Source organism: Antechinus flavipes, chromosome 1 (genome assembly GCF_016432865.1).
Source record: "Antechinus flavipes isolate AdamAnt ecotype Samford, QLD, Australia chromosome 1, AdamAnt_v2, whole genome shotgun sequence".
Taxonomy (NCBI): Eukaryota; Metazoa; Chordata; class Mammalia; order Dasyuromorphia; family Dasyuridae; genus Antechinus; species Antechinus flavipes.
This window is the reverse complement of record NC_067398.1, coordinates 681395591-681409247: the sequence shown is the minus strand read 5'-3', so window position 1 is coordinate 681409247 and position 13657 is coordinate 681395591. Positions and strand designations below refer to the sequence as shown.

The following is a 13657-nucleotide window of genomic DNA, read 5'->3' as shown; positions in this document are numbered from 1 at the left end:
TTATAAGTATAGGGTCATCACACAAGATTTATACCTATCGCTTCATCTTTTGAGGAATGATGGTGATGATAGTATCTCCTATAATCCTTGCCTTTACCCATCTTATTTCTTTTGAATGAAATATAATAATATATAACATATAGGTAACACATAATATTATATAATGCATATGTTATGTATAATAATAATAACAACAACATAATAGTTGGTGTTTGTATTCTCATTTTGGTTTTTGGTATTCATTACAACCCTGTGGGGTGGGTGCTGTTATCAACCCCATTTTACAAATAAGGGAACCGGGGCCCAGAAGACTTGTTCAAGGTCAGAGAGCCAATAAGTGTCCGAGGCAGGATTAAAAACAAGTTTTTCTGACGCCAGTCCCATCCTCTCCTACAATTTGTATAACTTTGACACACGTGCTGAGAACTTGTAAGATGACTGTACTGAACCAAATGCTACTTTATAGCCAGCACATAATAAGTACACGGCGGGATCTCTTCTTCTCTATTTTTTTCAGTTATTTAAGTGACCACACTTGGTCAGTTGTGAAGTCCTTGTGAGTGCCAGCCTGTTCCCTGCCCAGACCGTCAAACCGGCCTTGAATACCTGCATAGATACTGTTATAGAAATCCCATGGAGGTGGGAAAGTTAGTGTGGAAGTCTGTTTTTTGATAGTCACACATCCCATGGTGATGGGGGGCGGGGGAAGGTTCCCCCTAAAGGGATGGGTGTCTCCCCCTCCGTCCCCAGAGCACCAGCCCTTCATCACTTGGGTCACTTCCCCCAAAGAACATCCTCCCTTTTTGTCTGGGTCTGATGCAGCTGTTCCTCCCATCTTTTTTTCATGACCTCCATTTCTACTTCCTTGTGCAAAATCATGAGGTGAGAGGCCAAAACATGACAACTTCGGTATCCTCAATGATGAGGAAAGTATGTTAGAGGTTACCCGGGTTTAAATAGCTCTTGTCAGTCTGGACTGTGGACATTGTTCTCTTATCGTCGCAGTGATTTTGTAAAGTCATGTTCCTTTCTTCTGTTTCTTGAGATAACACTGTCCCATGTTCTCCATGTTATGCAAACGAATGAATGAATGCAGAGTCATTTATTAAGCACTGAGCTAAGTGCCCAGGCTAGCCAAAGAAAGGGGAAGGCAGCTCCTGCCTTCACAGAGTTTATTTTCTGATAGGGAGAGATAAAGGGGCCAGCAGATAGTGTTGTGATACAGGCAATTGGGTGCATAATTCTGGCAGGTAGTAGATCAGAACATTTTCAGCTTTGATGTAATTAGCGTTCCAGACCTAGGAATTAAGAAGGGCGGTTCAGATTGGGCGCAGGAATGGCCCAAAGATGGCAAGGGAGAAGAAGCCCGGCTGGAGACTTTTAGCTGGAGCGGGCCACAGCACTCGGTACCGGAGCTCTGCTGCAAAAGTTCTGAATTCGGGGAAGGTCCCAATCTGTTGTCCTCGGTGCTCATTCCTCTTCTCTTGGAAAAGAAACCGTGTATTTGATGGCTGGGATGATTCCGAGACCTTTTTGGGGTCCTCTGGTGGCGACTGATTTACATTGGCCACTGGTGATCTTTCAGTATAATGGCTTTTCATCTTTTTTTCAGTTTTCAGTGTCGATGGCTTGTTTAAATAGATCAGGTTGGAGTTGCCTCAATTAAGGACCATCTTTTTTCATTTTTTTATTTGTTTTTGTATGAATTTTTCATCTTTTACAAATCAGTAATCCTGCTATACACAAAGAACTGTTTTAGAGACATGCTCATGTTGGTAAATAGTCATTCTTTGTTAATGGAATCAATTTGATTTTTGTTATTATATTACATATTATTATATATAATATTGGTGGGTAGTATTAGTTGTACAAGAGTTATTTAGTGCTTTCTCTGTGCCGGATGCTGGGCTCAGTCCCTCACAAATAGGGTCTCATTTGCTACAACAATCCTGGGAGACGGGTATTCTCATTCTCTCTATTTTACATATAGGGAAACTGAGGCCCAGGGAAGTTACATGCCCAGGATCACACCGCTAGTATCTGAAACTGGTTTGAATGTGGGTCTTCCTGACTTCCTATCTGTCCACTATGTCATAAATATTGTTGGATGGATTTAATAGAACTGACACCAAAGAGTAAAAAATCATCCCCCTCCAAAACTCCACCTTTCGGAAGGACTCGGGCAGACTCGGAGTTTCGCCCAGCTGTTGGCACCCCTCCACCGGCCCACACCGTAACCTCCCCGTTCCGTCTCATTGCCGCTGGCTCCTCGGGGAAGGCCCGCCCATGTTGTCCGTAAGTAACTGTCACGTAATTCACACCCCCTTGCAGGATCGGCCCGCCCCTCTGTCCCCGCAGAAGCTGGCGTGGTGTCCTCTGCCAGCTCCTGGTTGAATGAGACCTCAGAGACCATTTAGAGCATCCTTTGTCTGGGCAAAGAGCACCATTACCCACCAGTGTTCATCCAGCCTTTGCTTGAAAGGCCTTTGCTGAGCTCCCTCTGGAGACCGTTCATTCTGCTTTTGAGTAACAGCGATGACGGGGAAGCTTTCCCTGAGGCCTCAGTCCGCCTTGTTCTTGGTCCTGCCCAAGGCTGGAAGGCAGCCTCCAGGTCCCTGCTTTTCTAGTTTGGCCATTGGCTTTCCTGTACGCCGTGGTCTGGAGTTTGATCTGCTAAAAATCCCCTTCCCGAGCCTTTTCTTCAGATGAATCGGCATGTAACCACCCAACTCATCACTAGATTGGCAAAATTTATTCTTTAAGCTCAGGGTAAGGCTTGATATTTAATTCCACTTAACACTTCCTGGCTGTGTGACCCTAGGCAGGTCACTTAACCCTAGTTGCCTCAGTAATAATAATAATAATAATAATAAATAATAATAAACTTCAGGCATGAGTAATGAGGGCTTAGGCAAGAGCGGTACCCAGGTCAGCAGCAAGGAGGCGATATTTATGGCAGACACTGTCAAGGCAAAGTCAGTTGGTTTTGATCGTAGATTGGATGGCAGGGAGAGAAAGGGGTGAGATGGAGGGCTGAGCTGATCATGATACCTACGTTATAAATCTGGAGAACTGAGAACATGGAGGCCAGTTACTAATTTAATAAGAATTAGGGTGTACACTGGGGGTACTCGGGGAAGGATAAACAGGAAGTGCCGGCAGTGGGATTGTGGGATTTTTAGCAGATTACAAACTCAATACAGGTAAGAGGCAGCGGGGAAATGCCATCCTTGATGTGTTCTCATAAGCAGTGGTCCAGGATTAAGGAAGCGCCAGTCTGGCTGGGCTCCGGCTTACAGTAGCACACTGTGGGTGCTGTTGAGGGAGCTGGATCGGCGAGGGAGCTGGATCGGCAGAGACCCACAGGAGAGGGCCCGGGATGCTGGAGCGCCTTCCAGATCACGGCCCACAAGGACAAGAATTCTGTTATATTCTATCTGGGAGACTTATGGACAAAAGAAATACTAGGAGGATAGCTAGATGGCGAGGTGGATAGAGCAACAGCCCGGGAGTTGAGAGGGGATGAATTCAAATCCGGCCTCAGACACTTGCTAGCTGCGTGATCCTGGGCAAGTCACCTAACTCCAAAAATTGCCTCTGTGGGGGAGGGAACAAATTCTAGGTGAAAGAAATAAGTGTGGGAAGGTAGCCTTGGAGCCAGTCTTGCTGAAAGGGGACCTTGAACACTTTGATGACATTTGTTTTTTATTCTGGAGGTGTTGGGAAGCTACCATGTCTTTAAGGAGATGACTATCATAGCATCCTAGAACTTAGATTCAGAACTGAAAGGGAATTTAGAGTTTATCTAGTCCAACTGTCTCAATTTATGGATAAGAAAATGGAGTCCTCGAGAGGTTAGATGACTTACTTGCCCCTGATCACAGAGCAAAGCCCAGACTCAAACCGAGGTGGTTCTCGAACAAGCCATCGGCATAATCTGCTGCTTCATGCTGCATCCATTATCTGAGTTCCATCGCAGCATGTGGGTTGGGGGCTGGTCTTGGAAATGAGAAATCCAGCAATTCAAGCCTTTCCCTTGGCTAAGACACAGAATTGATAACTGTCATGAGCATATAGTTTTGGTGAAGGAGCAGACACTGACCAGGGCCACAGCTGCCCGTACTGCTGACCAGGGTTGCAGCTGCCCGTACTGCTGACCGGGGCCACCTCTGCCCGTACCGCTGACCAGGGGCCCGCACCGCTAACTGGGGCCGCAGCTGCCCGCACCGCTGACCAGAGCCACAGCTGCCCGTACCGCTGACCGCACTGCTGACCGGGGCTGCAGCTGCCCGTATCATTGACCTAACTGGTTGTTGTGAGCAGGAGCTTTCTGGTCCTGCATCAGAGACAAAGAATCTCATACTCAGATCTTCCATGTTGCCATCCACAAAACCCCACTCACAACAAGCTTCTTTCCTTCCACCCTAAAATTCGCTAAAATGAATCAGGGAAGAAGAAGAAAAAGATTGTGCAAGAGGCCAAGCAAAGAAAATCGGATTGCAGAGTGTGAAGTGATTTCAGAAGGGGCCTGGGGAATACGTGGTCTCCAGACTGCCAAGTTAGAGCAAGTATAAAATCTACAAACAAGCCGGAGATCTGTCCCGGCTGATCTCATTATGAGGCCTGCTTGGGATAGAGAAATCCTGTTAGAGTGTGCGAAGGGCTGGATTTCCAGGGGAAAACTCCCAAGTAACATGTTTAGCGCATTTCGGCCTTGTTTTGATACGTGGGTGTTTTCAGGTTTAGAGGAAGTACGTTTTTAAAGGAGATACGTTTGTTGGGTCTTCCATGGACCCAGAGGTAGGGAGGCAGCAAGATGCCCTCTTGTTCTGGAAATAGAAGCTTACGACCCAGATCTTGAGCCCCTGGAGGTGATGAGCAGATGCGAGAAGGCGCCATCCCAGCCTGGCTGGTCTTTTCTTCACCAGTCGGACCTTCCCTTCCCTCCCTCTCCTCCCCCCCAGCACAGTCGGGCCTTTCCCCCTCCTTTGACAGCCTCCTTTTTCCTAGCCAGTGCATTCTCTCCAGGATCCAGGCCCTGTGGTCCCGCCGCTGCCTGTCCCTGCACCCAGATCGGCCCTTCACCTCGCCAATGTCGCCTTCCTGCCCTCCGGCCTAATAATAAGCCTTAACGCTAGCTGGCATTTGGTAATAAATAATCTCCATAACTAGAATTTAAATGATAACAAACCTAGCACTTAACACTTAAAGCACTTTACACTTGACATGTCAGTCACTCTCCCTTATTGTTCCTTTTGCAGAAACTGAAGCACCTTGAGATTAAATGACCGTCTGTGGTCCCAGGTAGTGCCTGAAGGAGGATTTGAATTCACTTCTTACTGACTCTGAGTTCAGGACTCTGCCCACTAGGCCATGTGGCTGCTCTTTGCAACGAGGCCTCTGGGCTTTGATTCCGCCTTCCCCGAGTGAAGCTAATGCCGGGTGATGCTCACTGCGCCCCTCGCTCAGCTTCCCGCCCTCCACCCCCAGACTCTGCCCAGATTCTGTCTTGGCTGATCCGGTCTCTGCCCCGGGCCCGGCTCCCTTGGGTCGGGAAGGAGTTGGACCCCTTGAGTCCAGGCTGACCTTGGGTGGGGCGGGGGCAGCGCCCAGAACAGGCCGTCATCGCGGGCAGCTGAAGGCTGGGCCTGGCAGGCCTGGGCCTTGAAGCAGTAACGCTGCGCTCTGTCTGCCCTAGAGCTCGGGGCCGGGGAGCAGCCGAGTGGGCAGAAGCGCAGGGGGCGTCCGTCCTCCCTCATCTCGGTGCATGGCCTTCTGCCAGCCCCCGCCCTGAGCCGCCCGTGGCCCACCCGGGGGCAGCGCAGTACAGGGGAGACAAGGCCAGACTTAGGAAGGAGAGACTCTGGCAGCCTTGGGGGACAGCCCTAACCCAGCTGCCCCCATCTTTAAAATGAGGGGATTGGATCAGATGAGGGCCCGAACTGCCAAAAATGCTACAAATGGGGCACTTGGTGGCGCGGTGGATAGAGCACCAGCCCCGAGTTCAAATCTGCCCCCAGCCACTAACACTTCCTGGCTGTGTGGCCCTGGGCAAGTCACTGAACCCCAATTGTCTCAGCCAAAAAAATTAATAAATAAAAATAAACACTACAAACCTGTGATTCCCAGTCCCTGGGCTCAATTACTCACTGTCTTTTGCTCTCTACCTCAGTTTCCTCATCTGTCGGAAGGAGGTTGAGCTCCTTACTCTTTTGGCTCAGGCCTTCCATGAGCTCAAATCGGTGCTGGTCATGCCCTTTTCAGAGCGTCAGCCCCTCCTTCCAGCCGCCCCCTTCTCCAAGAAAGAAGGTAAAAAAGAAGGAAGAAATGCTTCCCAGCCGCAGGAACAAAGCTGGCTTTGGCTTTAAGGCCTCGGCCTGGGAAGGACTGCAGGAAAGGCTCCCCCTCCCCCTCCCCACCCCCACCCCCACCCGCAGGCCCCAGCAGCTGGAGCTTCCAATCTCCTGGAAAATGAAGGCAGATGATTCAATTTGGCCCGAGCTCCGAGCACGCTTCCCGGCCCCTGTGCGAGTGCTGGAGATAATGAACAAACCCAGCGCGCTGGCTGAGGCTGCGGACCCGGGGGCCTCCCTGGAGGAGGCGCCGGGTTTGGCGGGGCTAATGGGGGTGAGGGTCGGCCGAGCCGCTTACAGGGAGACTTTGTCTCCCCCAGGCCCGCTCCCGGCCCCCTCAGACGGCGTTCGCGATAAATAAGTGCAAGGGCGAGGACGATCGGCAGGGAGAGCCCCAGGAATAGGGCGGCTGCTCAGGGACAGTTCTGCCTTTCCTCTCCAGAATCCTCCCTTGTCTGGAGCTGGGGCCGAGGGCTATCTGCACTATTTGAACTCGGATCTTTGTTACTCTAGGCCCCGACTAACTGTAAGCCCTCTGTTACCCTCCGTGAGCCGTTGCTCTGCCTCTGATCGCTGGGACCAGCAGAGCCAGTTGAATGCTGTGGGGCAGACCTTGGGGACAAGGGGGGTTGCTCAGAGGTAGGGCTGGCGTTTGGGGCTTCCGTTGCCCCGGGAGGCCGTGTCTGGTGCCCGCTGGGAGGAGTCTGTTTATCGGCAGGGACGCGGCTTTCCCCCGGCTGCGCCCCCGCTCTCACCTCGGCCCTGCCGCCGGTGTTTGCCCCGTCCCCCAGAGGGAGGCTCGGTGAGAGGGGGCCCTCGGGGCACCTCGTCCCTCTGTCCCCCTTTCCGGTGGCAGGGCTGGCAGAACACGGCACTGGGGAGCACCGGGCCACAAAGGCCCCCAGCCTGGGAGCCGCCACGGCCACTGCAGGGAAGGCTTCGAGTCCCCGGGAGTCCCGCCGGGCCTGGCGTGGGGGCCGCTCCTTTGGGCCCCGATAAGGCTCCAGCTTGGCTCCTCGCAGCTTCCCCTTAGTGGGCCCCGGAGGGGAGGCCGTTCGGGTTTATGATTGTTGTGAGTTTATTTATTTTTAATGCCCGTTGCTTTATGAATCATGTTGAGAGAGAAAACTTGGAGCAAAAGGGAAAAACCATGGGAGAGAGTAAAAAAACCAGGGAAGAAGTGGACATGGCAGGTGCTGGTTTCCACTCGGTCTCCTCAGCTCCTCTCCTGCGAGCAGGCGGCGTTTTGTGCCCGAAGCCCCTGGGATTGTGAGGGGAACCAGACCTTTCCTAATTGACCGTCACGGATTCTCGCTGTTACTGGGGACAGGGGATTCCTGGTCCTGCTTGTTTTCTAATGTTATTGTTGTGGTTGTTTTGCAGTCGGGGTTCAGTGACTTGCCCTGGGTCGCACAGCCAGGAAGGGGTTAAGTGTCGGAGGCAGATTAGAACTCGGGTCCTCCTGCCTCCAGGGCCGGTGTTCCATCCACTGCGCCCCCTAGCTGCCCCAGTCCTGTAAAGCTCCCCCGGCCTTTGGGTAACCTCGTGCTCGTTTCCCCCGAGCAGGGACGGTGTGTTACCTCCACGCGCCGCATCGTGCTCAGCCTTTCCGGGGGGGGGGAGAGGAAGCAGCCTCCTCCTGGGGCTGGGCGAGGGCCTCCTGGGACAGGGCCCGGCCCCCAGACTTGCTCCTGGGCCCCAGGCTCGGAACAGGGCCGGCCCGACCTCTTTGTGCGGAAAGGAGGCCTTTCCCCAGATGGTGAGGGCCGGACCAGGCCCGTGAGGGAGGCAGAAACCTTCTGTTCCCATGGAAACCCTGAGGCCCGGGGAATTGATCTGTCAGGCAGGGGGTCCGAGGCTCGGCTCCTGATCCTTTCACTAATCCCTTAACCTGCTCGGTCTCTGTGGGGCCCCCTCACGTGGCTCCTCGGGATAATTACGGCGAGCAGCTGGACGTGGGAGCAGTGTGGGGGTTCCGGGGAGGCTGGGAAACCACAAGTGGGGGCCCCAGAAAAAGGTCAAGTCTCTGCCTTGGCCTCCATCAGCTGAGAGGACTAGACAAGGGATTTGCTAAAGTCCCTTCCCATTTCTGACCTTCTAAGGGCCCTCCTCAGTTCTAAGGACTCTTCCAGCCCTGACCTCCCAGGTTCTAAGGGCCTTCCCATCTCTGACCTCCCGGGTTCTAAGGGCCCTCCCAGCCCTGACATCCTGGGTTCTAAGGGCCCTCCCAGCTCTGACTTCCTGGGTTCTAAGGGCCCTCCCAGCCCTGACCTCCCGGGTTCTAAGGGCCCTCCCAGCCCTGACCTCCCAGGTTCTAAGGGCCCTCCCAGCCCTGACATCCTGGGTTCTAAGGGCCCTCCCAGCGCTGACCTCCTGGGTTCTAAGGACCCTCCCAGCTCTGACCTCCTGGGTTCTAAGGGCCCTCCCAGCTCTGACCTCCTGGGTTCTAAGGACCCTCCCAGCTCTGACCTCCTGGGTTCTAAGGACCCTTGAGGCTCCGACATCCTGCGTGTCCAGTTCTGGGAATACTCAATCATCCTAGAAAAGGACTGGTGTTGCTCCTGGGGCTGCTCTGACCACACAGAGCCAGAGTGGAAGGCCCACTTACCCTTTGACTCCCAGGTTAGAGCTGGGTCTAGTTGGGGTGACTGGCCCTGGGCCGGGGAGAGCCTCCTGGCTGTGGGCCCAGCGCTCACGCTGTCTGAGTGCTGATACTCGTAGGGATGCGCTTTGCCAGCTTCCCGGGGCACAATGTTAGGGCCGGGTCCAGTTGGCCGTGGAAGCTGCTGTGACTGTGTGGCAGTTCTCTTCTTCCTTGCCATCCCTTTTGTCCTTATATCCCTTCCTTTCACCCCCAGGAATCCCTTCCTCTTCTCCTTAGTTCTATGGTTCCTTCCTCCCTTTGGAGGCAGCAAGGCAGCACGCTGATTGGAACACTGGGCTTGGAGTCGGGAAAAACCAAATTCAAGTCTAGCCTCAGTCACTGTTACTTGACTCATTTCCTCATCTGTAAAATGGGAATAACAGGGTTGTGGAAGCCCGGCCTCCTGAGTGGAGGAAGTACTCCATTGGGGCATTGCGGTCCTGAGTCTGGGTGACCCAGAAGGCAGCCCCTCCAGAGGGACAGGGTCACCTGGGACTGCCCCGGCCCTTCAGGATATTATAGATTTTGTGAGGGGGGGGAAGGGAAGGGGGGGCGATAATACTGTTTTCACCTGTTGCATTTCTCTAAAGCTTAGATAAAGCCCACATGCAGTAGGGGGTGCAGGTGACATTTGCAGGGCACAGACAGCATTTCCGTAAGAGCCGGGGGAGCGTGATGTTGCCTGAAGTGCCATCTTGAGAACCATGGATGCCATTGGGGGAGGGAATGGGATAAAGGAGGGAGGTTCACCCATCAACTTTCTGATGGGGTCTGGGAGAAAAACGTGTCAGCAGCGCAGACAGAGGGTGGACAGCCCTAACTGAATGTGCCTGTTTTAATTTAGAGGGAGGGCTCTCAAACAGCTGATTAACAGTCGTGCTCTTGCTAGGGAGCTCTGCTATGATTGGGGAGAGCTTCTTGGCTGGGGGAGAAGGGGAGCACCGAGACCTTCGAATTCGGGGATAGGGTGCAGAGTTCTTAACTTTGTGGTGGCTACGAGGTCATTTCTCCAGTAGAACTTGGCTGAAAGAGATCAGGCTAATTAAAGAAATTCTCATCTTTGTGGAAGTTGAGAAGAATGGAGAGGGTGTGAAGGACCCCTCAGCTTTCAGAATGTGAGAGGATCTTGTTCCTAGTGATGGCAAGCCCTAGGAAAGAAGCTCCCCAGAGGCACACGCTCTATTGGAAAGACTGACTGCGCGCGGAATCAGGAGAAACTTGGGGCTCAGGTTCTGGCTCATGTGGCTACTCTGAGGCATTGACAAGTGAGCTTACCTCCCATATTCTGAGCTTCCAGATCCGTTAAAATAAAGGCAACTCCTTATAAATTTGTGGGGAGGGTCAAATACAATAAGTGTAGAATGCTTTCGACACCGTCTTGTAAGGCTGTGTGTTATTATTTTTACTTTTTTCTTGGAGGTTGTGGCTCAGAGAATCAGTCAGTCAATAAATATTAGAGGTGGAGCAGTGGTTAGAGCACAGGGCCTCAAGTTAGCAAGGTCCGAGTTCAAATCCAGCCTCAGAGACTTATTCGCTGGGCAAGTCACTTCACCCTGTTTTACCTCATCGGGGAAATGAGCTAGAGAAGGAAATGGCAAAGCACTCCACTGTCTTTGCCAAGAATACCACAAACTCGTGAAGAGTTACATGACTGAACAAGGATCACAGCCTTACTGAGAGTTGGGGGCTGATAATAAATCATCCATCAGTAAACATTTATTAAAATCTGCTATATGTCTGCTGGAGAGATTTGGGCTGGGAGTATATAGTCAGTATATATATATAATGCTTTTTTAAAGCATTAAGTACCTATTTTAAAGATAGAGGTTTGGAGTTAATAGTAAACATTTATTAAATACCTACTATGTGCCAGGCACTGTGCCAAACAGGAAAAAAGAAAGAAAATAAATAGGAAAGTCAGGCTCTGCCCTCAAGGAGCTTACAATCTAATGAGGGAAACCAACATGTAGGAAAAAGCTTTGGGGGTCAGTGCCCCAAGTAGTGCCCGAATCGGGGGCACCATGTTCTGTGGCGTCCAAACCAAGCAGGACTGCTGGTGGAAACTGGGCCCGAGTCCAGGCCATTGAAAGTAGGAGAGGCGTATAAATCATGAGGCTCATGGGCTTCAAGTATCTAAAGGCCTAAGGAGAAGGCCCAACAGGCCTTGCAGCAAAGGGCAGATGATGTCAGGACACAGGATGAAGCTGGAGGCCTGCAAGCTCCCCTAAATGGAGACGCAGAAAAGCAGATCCCTGCCCGGTTCTCGGGAGGCCCTCAGAATGGTAGGGAGACGGGTGCCCAGAGCTGGGGTGTCTCACTGCCTGACAGGAAGGGGCTGCCTAGTGAGGCAATGGGCATCAGCTTGAGGCTGGCTGACCCCTGGTTATTGGGGTACAGTCAGGAGGGTTCTGACCCCTCTCCCCCAATCTGAATCTCCAGGATGCTGGGAGATAAAATACCTTGGATTAGCCCCAATACACTTGTGGGGAACAGATAAAATCCTGGGAGAGCTTGGCGTCCGATGGAACACCGACTGTGTGTGTGGCCGTGGTGATCAATAAGGATCATTATTGTTGGAAGTGAATACAGCGGGGAGAACTGTCAGTGCTAGGTCCGGCCCAGGATGAGCCTTTGGAGTCTGGAGCCGGCCGAGGGTAGCCTGGTGTTTGGGAGGCACTTGGGCTGGCCTCAGGGACTTTCTGGGGGCAGCTTTTGTGATCTTGGATTTTACTCAACCATGTTCTAGGACAGTGTCCTCCAGTTCAAATAGGAACAGATCTCTGGAAGTTGTGTGTTGGCTCAGAAAAGCATAAATCCACACTATCTGTGTTGTAGTGGATTTTATTTTGTTAAACTTTTTTAGCCCAGCTCAGAACTCTGGGAGCTTTGAATGATGTCTCTGCCCTAAACATCTCTGTATTAAGAGAAGGTGCCCGTCTCAATTGTCACAGGGAGTTTTTTCACCTGGAAATTCCCCAACCAGTAGTGTCCAACAAAGGACGGCTTCCAGTCTCCCGTCAAGACTCTGCTTCTTAAAAAGCCATTGTCTTTCTGGGGGCAAAAGAAAGATCATTGTCGTTTTCCAGCATTTCCTTTCCCAACCTTTTCCCTCTGTTTAGTCTTGAGTGAATCCTAAATACTTAGCCCAGAACAAGGCCTGTGTTGGGCACCTTTGTATGCTTAAAGCAGCCAGTTGCCCTCAGGTGCCCGGGCAGACATTCCCTCGAGTCCCAAACATCCCTGCAGGGGCTGGCCCCCATCCCATGCCCACCCCCACCCCCCACGGGCGCCCAGCTCTGACACGCTCTCCTCCTTGTCCTCCAGATGAAGGTCCCTTCGGGCAAAGGCGGCAGCAGAAACAGTGAAGAGGACAGTGTCCGAGAAGCGACCAGCTCCCAGTGGAGCAGCTCCCGGGACCAGCTCAGCGACGTAAGTACCTGCTGCCCCCCATGGGTCCGGGGCCTCTCCGGCCTGAAGCTCCACTGCTGGCACTACTAGAAAGGGGTCCACATCAGCGAGGGTCCTGAGACAGGAAGGGAGGCCCCCACGGGGCCAGGGCCTCTCCGGCCAGTGCAGGGCCCAAGCCTGGAGCTCCACTGCTGGGACTGCTAGAAAGGGGCCAGAGACTTGGGACAGGAAGGAGGGCCCAACGCCCTGGGCAGGAGGCCCGAAGCAGTCAGCAGCAGGGCTGCCGGCTAGCTCCACGTGCAGGCTTTTTTGTGTGTTAGCAATTAGCATTTTGCCTTCATTAAAACATGATTTTTTACTAATTAGGCCCTTTCCCGTTAGGAGGGATTTAAACGGAGAACAATAATCAAACACTGGCACGAGCATGTCTGAAATATTAAATTTAACATTTCAATGGCGAGCCGAGGCAGTCCCCGGGCGCGGGGTTTTCATGTTGAGTTCTATTAATGTGAAATATGCTTCATAACTAAAACCTGTCACAGGAACTGGCTCGCAGCAGCCAAATCCAATTGGACAGTTAATTTAGCTTTCAAATTGAAAACACCACCTCACTCAGGATGCTGGGGCTGGCCAGGGAGGGGAGGCCGGGGAGGGGGCGAGGGCCTCTGCCGGCCTGAGGTGTGTGCAGTTAGAGCTTTCGGAGCCCCCTCCCGAGAGAGAGAGGGAGGAGAGGGAGATGCGGGAACGGCCCCCACTGATGTGTTTAAAAGCTGAAAGTATTTATTAAAAATGTCAGCAGAAAAGTGCTTCTGGCAGATTAAAGTGGGATTCAGGCTGACAGCCTGACAGGGAGTGTGATGGGGAGAATTCTCTCTCCATGTGCAGAGCCTTGAATGGGGCTTTGTAAACAGCCTACGCAGAGGCAGGGAGGACGGGAGGCTCCATCCCAGCAGAGAGAGGCAGGGAGGACGGGAGGCTCCATCCCCAGCAGAGAGGCATTAAAAACAACATAGAATGTCTTTTTTGATACCCAAGATAACCCCCATGTAGGTTACAGGTGAGGGAACAAAACCAGTGAGCCAAAGATTCAAGTTTTCCTGACGAGAGACTCCTCTCTATCTCTTCGCATCTATCTGTCTGTCTATCATTCCATCTCTCTCTGTCTTTGTGTGTCTCTGTGTCTTTCTCTGTCTCTGTCTGTCTGTCTGTCTGTCTCTCTCTGTCTTTGTCAGTCTATTTCTTTCTCTCTGTT

At 52.2% G+C, this 13657-nt stretch overlaps 1 protein-coding gene across 1 annotated transcript in view; it reads left to right on the top strand.

The window, feature by feature from the left end:
• FBRSL1 (fibrosin like 1) overlaps positions 1 to 13657 on the top strand; it is a 234576-nt gene that overhangs the window by 83308 nt on the left and 137611 nt on the right. The window contains 1 exon segment of the mRNA XM_051972577.1: positions 12322 to 12426. Within this exon segment, the coding sequence (XP_051828537.1) occupies positions 12322 to 12426 (105 nt within the window).